Source organism: Papio anubis, chromosome 12, assembly GCF_008728515.1.
Source record: "Papio anubis isolate 15944 chromosome 12, Panubis1.0, whole genome shotgun sequence".
Lineage (NCBI taxonomy): Eukaryota > Metazoa > Chordata > Mammalia > Primates > Cercopithecidae > Papio > Papio anubis.
This window is the reverse complement of record NC_044987.1, coordinates 64298385-64309549: the sequence shown is the minus strand read 5'-3', so window position 1 is coordinate 64309549 and position 11165 is coordinate 64298385. Positions and strand designations below refer to the sequence as shown.

Genomic DNA, 11165 nt, shown 5'->3' with positions numbered 1-11165 from the left:
AAAGCCCAAAGATTACTCTTCATTTCGAATGTTTAATGAATTGGAGAGAAGAAAATAATTTTTTGAGAACCTCGGCTCTTTACTGGTGTAAAATTTTTATCACTATCCCTGGGAAAATGTCTAAGCAACATATTGTTTTTAAAACTAGCTTTCTCCTTTTACTAATCTCTTCCTTATTTGTTTTTACATCCAGCTTCTAAGGATATGTTCACCTCCAGACAGTGAAAAAATAATGACTTTTAAATGACATCAAAAGAAGAATTTTCTCAAAGGCGATGGATACTATGCCTCAGAGAAACAGAATTGCTCAGCTCTATCTTTTTAAGTTAGTAATTTTTAGGCTATTTTGTTTACTTAGAAATTTCATTTTATTCAGCTGAAATTGAAACACTTCCTTTGAAAAAACACTCTCACATGTATCTCAGTTCCAGAATGATTACTTCAGTAAGCCCCAGCACAAATTCTTCCTTTCTTCTCACTGGATTTTCTGGCATGGAGCAGCAATACCCCTGGTTCTCCATCCCCTTCTCCTCTATCTATGCCATGGTGCTTTTGGGAAATTGCATGGTTCTCCATGTGATATGGACTGAGCCAAGCCTGCACCAGCCCATGCTTTACTTCCTGTCCATGCTGGCCCTCTGACCTGTGCATGGGGCTCTCCACTGTGTACACAGTGCTGGGGATCCTGTGGGGGATCATTCGAGAGATCAACTTGGATTCCTGCATTACCCAGTCCTATTTCATCCATGGTGTGTCCTTCATGGAGTCCTCTGTCCTCCTTGCTATGGCCTTTGACCGGTACATTGCAATTTGCAATCCACTGCGTTATTCCTCCATCCTGACTAATTCCAGAATTAGCAAAATTGGGCTCACTATAATAGGTAGGAGTTTTTTCTTTATTATACCGCCCATCATCCATCTGAAATTTTTTAATTACTGTCATTTCCACATCCTTTCTCACTCTTTCTGCCTGCACCAGGATCTTCTCCACTTAGCCTGTTCAGACATCCGATTCAATAGTTGCTATGCCCTGATGCTGGTTATTTGCATACTGTTGTTGGATGCTATACTCATCCTTTTCTCCTACATCCTGATTCTTAAGTCAGTCCTTGCAGTTGCCTCTCGGGAAGAGCGGCATAAATTATTTCAGACTTGCATCTCCCACGTCTGTGCTGTCCTTGTGTTCTACATCCCTATCATTAGCCTCACAATGGTGCACCGTTTTGGCAAGCACCTTTCCCCTGTGGCCCACGTTCTCATTGGTAACATCTACATCCTTTTCCCACCTTTAATGAATCCCATCATCTACAGTGTCAAGACCCAACAGATTCATACCAGAATGCTTAGACTCTTTTCTCTGAAAAGATATTGAGAGATATTGAAATTTATTGCCTAAAAAAAAAGAAACAAAAGCAGCAACAATAATGAACAAAAATCAGTGCCACAAAAAAGAAAAAAAATTATTAAAATTAAAGATTTACTATGAGTCCATGATAAATGACTTTAAAAATATTTAAATATAGTCAGAGAATCAACAAACAAGTTCCATTGTGTCAACCTGGACACATGTAGGTCACTCTATCAGCCTGACCATATTTAAGAAGAGAAAAAAATTGTTTATTTGCCTCAAATGTACTTTTGAACATTTCCTTTGCTGTAAAACAAAGCTGGATTAAAAGTCTAGGTTTTCAAGTTTCAAAGTAGGTAACTTGAAGTTTCTTTCATTCTCTGAGGTTTATTTAATCAACCTTCAAAATGTAGAATATAGCCAACTCACAGGAATGTTGTGATACCTGTATGGACCAGAATTGTCCAAGGGAACTTTTCTAAACTGATGAAGATGTTCTATGAAATACCATAAAATGACTAAAGTGGAATATATGGCTCCCGTGCGCTTGAAATGATGGTAATGTAATTGAACAACTGCATTTACAATTTCTGTTACTTTAAGTTAATTCATACTGAAATGTTTAATGTGCTTGTATTGGACAGTTCAGTTCAGCAGCCACTGTATTGGACAGGGAAGCTATAGTTTATAAAGATGACACAAAGAAATATGACTTTGGATTCAACTTCTACTATGTCTAATTTAAATTAGAATCCTTATTTTTTAGATTTTATATGTGGACTCCACTGCTACAAGGCTGGAAGTAGATTTTGCTCTGGATCTTTTCCTTTTATATCTAAAGTGGGGGATCTTCTGAACAGATGAGGCTGTCTGCTAATGACTTATTCTGAGTTTAAAAGAAAAAAGAAAAAAGAACATAAAGGGGTTCTTTTCTAAGTAAGCTAGTGCAGCTTTCCAAAGAAGGAAAGAAAGGAAGAAAATCAGATACAGAACTATGCATGGATAAAAAGAAAATAATTGTTTTAATCTTCCTATATTCTATTACAAATGTAAGGAGGTAAGTGTTAAAATTGGACAAGTTAATGCATAAGAGTCATTTTACACCAAAAAGCAAATATTTCTTTTTATTTTTAGATATCAACTGGAACTTAACTAGATTTGTCTTCCTGTAGTTATGCCTTCCTTTCCATTCACTTTGAACTTCATTCAATAACATAGCCTCTGTCTACTTATTTGACTCAGAGGGAAACAAAAATACAGGTTTTGGTTTCTAATAGCTTAAGCCTCAAAGTGAGGAAATTTTTTTCTGGACAGAGTAAAGTATCTAGTTAGAAAGATAAGTATAAAATTACTCCTAGAACAATAAATTAGGTCTTCTGGGATATAGTATAAGGTTAATCTGAAGGATAAAGGAGTGAATTTCCTGATGTCAAAGAGGCTCTAGTGTGTCTTCTGGTATAGCTATCAGAGCTGAAAACTGTGAGGTAGGTTCTAGAGGGGAAAATCTCTCTCTCTCTCTCTCTCTCTCTCTCTATATATATATATATATATATGTGTGTGTGTGTGTGTGTGTATATATATATATATATATATTTTTACTATATAATCATAGTAGCTGCCAAGGCAGGCGGATCACGAGGTTAGGAGATCGAGACCATCCTGGCCAACAACGGTGAAACCCCGCCTCTACTAAGAAAAACACAAAAAATTAGCTGGGCATGGTGGTGGGAGCATGTAGTCCCAGCTACTAGGGAGGCTGAGGCAGGAGAATGGCGTGAACCCGGGAGGAGGAGCTTGCAGTGAGCCGAGATCACGCCACTGAACTCCACCCTGGGTGACAGAGTGAGACTCTGTCTCAAAAGAAAGAAAAGAAAAAAGAAAAGTTGATATGAATGTCAGGTGGTAGTACTGCTTCAGATTCCCTAATGACAATAAATGTCTGCATGGTCCCTCCTGGCAGACTGGAATGTGGCCAATCTGACAAGATTCCTACGCCCCAGTTTTACAATGAAAAGAGAAGTTAGCTGCTGAATCTGTAGAGGTCACGTGAATATCTCATAGATTTCTCAATGGCCAAAGAGCCTTCCCTCTAATGGTTTGAAAGTGAATGAGCATCCATCTCCCATACACCGGAGAGCTGACACAACACTGGGGAAACAGAGAATTCTTCAATAACTGACAATATGTTTCCCACCAGCTAGTCATGGGGAAGCATCAGAATGAATTTATATTTATTATTTGAACAATACTGCATGTCTGACACAACTGAGTTGTTGGTTTGAGAGTTATGTTTAACAGGGAGAGTAGGAAGGCTCATCTGAAGACGTCATACTATGAGTGTTTGTGCTTCAGATTAGGCATCCTATAGAATGTGAACCAAAATAGTTTGAAATAATGGCCATGACAAAACAGGTGATTAAAAAAAAACCTAAGAGTATCCTCAGAAATCATTGCTTATTTTAGAGCTATATAATTGTACTATAATGAGAAGATGTATGAAGAACTTCAGAATCTTTAAAATTCAGCCAAAGGGAGGAAAATCAGTTAAAAAAAAAAAAAAAGTCAATGAAAGCAATGAAAGTAAACTTTATATGATTACTGGGCTTTATACAGAAAGAAACAGGTTTAGAACATTAGTAGTTTATATTGTTTTGCAAAGGCCTCTATCTGGAAGCAATTACTTAAAAAAATAACTACACTTCTCATGGGGAAGAAAAAGCAATTTCAGAGACATCAGCCCAGGTCCTGAAAGGAAGAGCAGCTGGAGACATCACAGGTGTTTAAAACACTGTCTGGCTGCATAGTATTCCGTGGTGTATATGTGCCACATTTTCTTAATCCAGTCTGCCACTGATGGACATTTGGGTTGATTCCAAGTCTTTGCTATTGTGAATAGTGCAGCAATAAACATACGTGTGCATGTGTCTTTATAGCAGCATGATTTATAATCCTTTGGGTATATACCCAGTAATGGGATGGCTGGGTCATAGAGTACATCTAGTTCTAGATCTTTGAGGAATCGCCATACTGTTTTCCGTAATGGTTGAACTAGTTTACAATCCCAACAACAGTGTAAAAGTGTTCCTATTTCTCCACATCCTCTCCAGCACCTGTTGTTTCCTGACTTTTTAATGATCGCCATTCTAACTGGTGTGAGATGGTATCTCATTGTGGTTTTGATTTGCATTTCTCTGATGGCCAGTGATGATGAGCATTTTTTCATGTGTCTGTTGGCTGTATGAATGTCTTCTTTTGAGAAATGTCTGTTCATATCCTTTGCCCACTTTTTGATGGGGTTGTTTGTTTTTTTCTTGTTAATCTTGTTAATTTGTCTGAGTTCTTTGTAGGTTCTGTATATTAGCCCTTTGTCTGATGCAAAAATTTTCTCCCATTCTGTAGGTTGCCTGTTCACTTTGATGGTAGTTTCTTTTGCTGTGCAGAAGCCCTTTAGTTTAATGAGATCCCATTTGTCAATTTTGGCTTTTGCTGCCGTTGCTTTTGGTGTTTTAGACATGAAGTCTTTGCCCATGCCTATGTCCTGAATGGTACTACCTAGGTTTTCTTCTAGGATTTGGGACATGGATGCAGCTGGAAACCATCATTCTTAGCAAACTATCACAAGAACAGAAAACCAAACACCACATGTTCTCACTCATAGGTGGGAACTGAACAATGAGCTCACTTGGACTCGGGAAGGGGAACATCACACACCGGGGCCTATCATGGGAAGGGGGGAGGGGGGAGGGATTGCATTGGGAGTTATACCTGATGTAAATGACGAGTTGATGGGTGCTGACGAGTTGATGGGTGCAGCACACCAACGTGGCACAAGTATACATATGTAACAAACCTGCACGTTATGCACATTACCCTAGAACTTAAAGTATAATAATAATAATAATAATAAAATACAACAAAACAAAACAAAACAAAACACTGTCTGGTACTATGTAACTTTTTAAGAAGCCAGGTGGAGACATTTTTCCATATATCTCAAAAAACCAGCTTCTAAGGAAACTAGTTTTCCATGAATTAGGCAACAGCAGCTGAAACTTGTTGATTTGGTAGACTGCAGAGCCAGTGGGAAGTGGTTACCAGATTCCTTTGTAAGGCCTGCAAGCCTACTATCCAGCGTCACTGAGAAACCTTACAAAAACAGCCACAGTGATGTTAGAGAAACACAGTTATCTTCTTTTTGCTTTTTTTATTTTATTATTTTTTTATTTTTTTACAGTTAGACTGTCATATCCTTGTAACTGCTCCCTTAAATAAAGTCACAGTTATTATAATAAGGAGAAAAGAAAAAGATATTGCTGAGAACAAGGTGACAAAAGCAGGATTCAGAAAATCAGAAAGTCTAGTCCATTCAGTTTCTATTCATTTAACTCTTACACCAAAAAGCTAAGGTCTAGTGGGAGAAATCAGTGATTCTTAGAAGTGAGAGGACATGGTTCAGGATTGGAAATGTGTTTTTAGTAAAAATGATCTGCTGATAATGAATCCACAGGCAGATGTCCGCTGTACACCAGCAGTCCTCAATGTTTTTGGTACCAGGGACTGGTTTTGTGGAAGACAAGGTGCAAGAGGGGATGGTTTTGGGATGAAACTGTTCCACCTCAGAGCATTAGGCATTAGATTCTCATAAGAAGCACGCAACCTAGATCCCTTGCATATGCAATTCACAGTAGGGTTCATGCCTCTATGATAATCTAATGCTGCCACACCACTGTGGATCTGACAGGAGGAGGAGCTCAGGCAGTAATGCTTGCTCACCCCCCTGCTGTGAGAACAGGTTCCTAGAAGACCACGGACCAGTACTGGTAAGCGGCCAGGACTGCTCTACACCATGCCTCCCTATTTTCCTAGGCTTATCAAAATCTTATTGTTAAATAGACTTAAGAGATGTTCTACTTGAGGCTGTGTCTGCATTTCCTTGGATATTTGTGACCATTACTTGCAGAAGAGAATTGCTAGAGTAGTGAATAGAGGCCTCCAGATGAAGGAAATAAAAATAGTACCTTTTCCCAGAAGTCTCTTGCAGAAACTTAAAAAATAACGCCAACCCAGCCAAGAACACCCCTGCAGTAGGAGTTGATGTCCTAAAGCTTTTCCAGTAAAAATGTAGTTTCTGCCCCTACAGTCTTGGCACCATGTAATAACACATAGAAAATGCAGGCTTTCAAGTTCCAGCCAGTACTGATGAATCAGAATCAGTGTTTAGCTTTTGAGATGCTGGTAATGTTCTCTTTCTTGGTCTGAGTGTTTGTTAAAAGCTTTTGCTAATTTTGTGTCATTTATCAAACTATTTTTATTTATGTATTTTTCTGTACTGAATAACAAAATATAAATTTAAGAAATATGAGTGAAAGTATCAATTTACATATAAACCTGGCAGATTGAATATATGTTCATTTCTGCTACTTTCTCTAATCCACTAAAACTACAGATATACACACAGAGACATTGTGAAGAAAATAATAGCAGTGTATGTATAAACAAATTGATAAATAATACATTTAAATATGGTTTTTTAAGAAACAGACAGGATAGATTAATCTGAAATCTATACATCTACAGAAAAGGATACCAATGAGAAAAAACATTATCTGCAAATAATAGTTTCTGGAAAAACACAGGAATTACTTATAAAGCATTTGTGAGGGGCAGGGCTGAAAATGGTAGAAAAGGTAAACACCTGTTTAAGGTTACCTAAAAGATAGCCAGGTACTAATTTCTCTTTAGTTCTGGCAAAATGATTAGTGTCTGTAGTAACGAAATCAATGATGATCCAGACATTGGGAAATTCGGTGCAAAGGATGCTAGGAATAAGATGTTAATATATGAAACAGAGAGATTATGCAAAAGAATACATATTGAATGCTGATAAACTGTCTCAAGAGAAAGGAATAATAGATATTGGCATTTGAGTATTCGCTTACTGGATTAGCTAGGCTTCTTTCTGATCAGCCTTCAAAGTAACTGGCCAGGTACCTAATGTTCATGGCCAGATACCACGTTCATAGAAATTGCCACTATATTCTTAGTTCTTCATGATGAAATATGGAAGGACAGCCAAAGATGATCAGGAATGCAATTAAGTCCACCAACACAAAAATTACATACCTAGAATCAATTTTAATAGAGAAAACTTACTTGAAGGAGCACAACTTATTCAGGGCAGAAAATAAAACTTAATAATAAAATAAGTATGTAATACATTTTCTTAATGAAATAACTACTCATTTTAGATCCTTGATATAAGAACAGAATAGTACTAATAATAAATAGAGGACATGATAAATATTGGTAAATTAAACAAAAATATGAGAGATGAAGTAGCCAATAAGGGGGACAGGAGGTAGATGTAAGAATGCAGAAAAAAAGGACAAAGGAATAAATATGGGAGACATGAAGGAAAGAATAGGGTGAAGTCAGGAACTCCAACATCTTACTGGAGTTTAGGAGAGAGTGAAAATAGAACATGTAGAAGGAACTTATTAGAGATCAATCAAGACATTTTTGTGAACAAAAGAACATAGCAGTTGAAATTGAGAGTATCCACAAAATACCCAGAACAAAATAAAATAAAATAAAAATTCATAGTAAGTTAAGAGAATGAAAAAAACAAGCCATGGACTCAGAACATATTTGCAAAACATATTATCTGATAAAGGACTTGTATACAAATTATACAAATAACTTTTAAAGTTCAACAATAAAAAACAAACCAACTGATTACAGAGTGGGCAAAAAATCTGTACACTTTACCGAAGAAGATATATAGATTACAACAAGCACATGAAAATATACTTAATAACACCTGTCATTGAGAAACTGCACATTAAAACAAGAAGATACCAACCTCTACACACATATTAGAAGGCCAAATTCCAAAGTACTGACATCCACCAAACACTGGCAAGGAAGTGGAGCAACAGGAATGCTCACTTATTGCTGGTAGGAATGAGAAATAGAGCAGCCAAATTGGAAGACAGTTTACAGTTTCTTACAAAACTAAACGTAGTCTTTTCATGTGACCCAAGAATCACACTTCTATGTATTTACCCAAATGAGTTGAAAATTTATGTCCACACACAGACATGAACTAACCAAGACTTATAGGAACTTTATTCATAACTGCCAAAAGTTGAAAGCAACCAAGATGAATGGATAAACTAACTGTGGAACATCCATAGGATAGAATATTATTCAGTGATTTAAATAAAGGTCTATCAAGCTGTGAAAAGACATAAAGAGCTTTAACTGCATATTGCTTAATCCATTTTCTTTAGTTATAGTCATCATTCTCTACCTATTACTCTATTAACCTATTTTATCTTGCTGTTGAGAAACTTCCATTCCTATAGTCTTTCATATTCTTCTGTTCTGATCATTATTCCTCAAACAAATGTAGATATTCAATAATAGACAAATAGTGAATAAAGTATGGTACATTCTTTGACTTAGTTTCAGGTAGCTGTTACATAAAATGAAATAGATTAATATTTAATAACTTGGGTAATGTTATGATTTATTAAAAAATAAGATAATAAATAAAACATTTAGTATCTTCCCATGGAGATAACACACTTAGATACAGGTTTCATGTCATTTTGGACTTGAGTAAAGAGGAGCAAAATGATTAATTCCCAAACCTTGATCCCATGGAATATCAAAGAAAGGAAGAAGAAAAGATTATTAATGGTGGCATTACATATTATTTATTGTTGGATGTGTTGTTGGCATTGTATTGTCCTGTTTTCACACTGCTGTAAAAAAAAAAAAATACCTGAGACTGGGTAATTTATAAAGAACAGGGGTTTAATTGGCTCACAGTTATGCAGGCTGTACAGGAAGCATGGCAGCATCTGCTCAGCTTCTAGGGAGACCTCAAGAAACTTACAATCATGGCAGAAGACAAAGCAGGAGCAGGAATTTTCACATGGCCAGGGCAGGGAGAAGCTGGGTAGGAGGTGCTACACACTTTTAAACAACCAGCCTCATGAGAACTCACTCACTATACAGTACCAAGGGGGATGGTACTAATTCGCTGATGAGAACTCCGCCACTATGATTGAATGACCTCCCACCAGGCCCCATCTCCAACACTGGCGATTATAATTGAACATGATATTTGGGTGGTGACACAGATCCAAACCATATCCTTCCACCTCTGGTCCCTTCCAAATCTCGTGTTCTTCTCACATCGGAAAATACAATTATTACTTTCCAACAGTCCTACACAGTCTTAACTCATTCCAGCATTAATTCGAAAGCCCAAAGCCCAAAGTGTCATCCAAGACAAGGCAAATCCCTTCAACCAATGAGCCTGTAAAATCAAAAACAAGTTAGTTACTTCCAAGACATAATGGAGGTACAGGCACTGCGTGCAAATTCCCATTCCAAAAGACAGAAATGCATTAAAAGAAAGGGGCTAAAGGTCCCACACAAGTAGAAAACCCAGCAGGGCAGTCATTACACCTTGATATGGTTTGGCAGTTTTCCCACTCAAATTTCATCTTGAATAGTAGGTCCCATAATCCCTTCCTGTCGTGGAAGGGACCCACTGGAGGTAACTGAATCATGGGGGTGGGTTTTCACATGCTGTTCTCATGATAATGAATAAGTCTCACAAGATTTGATGGTTTTATAAAGGGCATTTCCCTTGCATATGCTCTCTTGCCTGCCACCATGTCAGATGTGTCTTTGCTTCTCCTTCACCTTCCACCATGATTGTGAGGCCTCCCTAGCGACGTGGATCTATGAGTCCATTAAACCTCTTTTACTTTATAAATTACCCAGTCTCGGGTATTTCTTCATGGGAGTTTACAATGGAAAAATACACACCTTAAAACTCCAAAATAATCTCCTTTGACCCCATGTCACACATCAGGGACACACTGATGCAAAAGGTGGACTCGCAAGGCCTTGGACAGCTCCACCCCTATGGCTTTGCACAGTTTAGCCTATGCTGTTGCTCTCAAGAGCTTGCATTGAGTGTCTGCAGCTTTTCTAGGTGTGTGGTGCAAGCTGTCAGTGGATCTACCATCCTGGGGTCTGGAGGACAGTGGCCCTTTTCTCATAGCTCTGCTAGGCAGTGTCCTAGTGAGGACTCTGTGAGGGAATTTCAACCTCATATATTTCCTCCACATTTCCCTATTAGCAGTTCTTCATTAGGGTTCTGTCCCTGCAGCAGGCTTCTGCCTGAACACTCAGGCTTTTCCACACATCCTTTGAAATCTAAGTGGAGGCTCACAAGCCTCACCTTTTGACCTTTGCACACTCACAGATTTAACATCAAGTGGAAGCCTCCAAAGCTTATGTCTTGCACCCTCTGAAGCAGTGGCCCTAGCTGTTCCTGGGCCCCTTTGAGCCACTACTGGTGCTGGAGCAGCCAGGATGCAAGGAACAGTGTCCTGAGGGTTGCTCATGGCAGCAGGGTCCTGAGTCTGACCCACAAAATCATTTAGTCCTCCTGGGCCACAGGGCCTGTGATGTGAGGGACTGCTAAAAGGGTCTCTGAAATGTCTTCGAGGCATTCTGCCCTTTGTTTTGGCTATCAGAACTTGGCTCCTCTTCATTTATGCAAATTTCTACAGCTTGCTTGAATTGCTCCTTTGAAAATGAGCTTTTGTTTTCTACCACATTGCCAAGCAGATAATTTTCCAAACTTTTATGCTCTGTTTCCCTTTTAAATATAACTTCCAATTTTACATAATTTCTTTGCTCACACATGTGAGTATAGGTTGTTAGAAGCAGCCAGGCCACATCTTGAACACCTTACTGCTTAGAAACTTCTGTCACATAACTTAAATAA

The 11165-nt window shown here is 38.0% G+C and overlaps 1 protein-coding gene across 1 annotated transcript; it reads left to right on the top strand.

The window, feature by feature from the left end:
• Positions 1-649: 649 nt before the first annotated feature.
• On the top strand, positions 650-1372 carry OR51V1 (olfactory receptor, family 51, subfamily V, member 1). Its single transcript, NM_001168846.1, has one exon. The coding sequence runs from the start codon at positions 650-652 to the stop codon at positions 1370-1372; it is 723 nt and encodes a 240-aa protein (NP_001162317.1).
• Positions 1373-11165: the final 9793 nt, after the last annotated feature.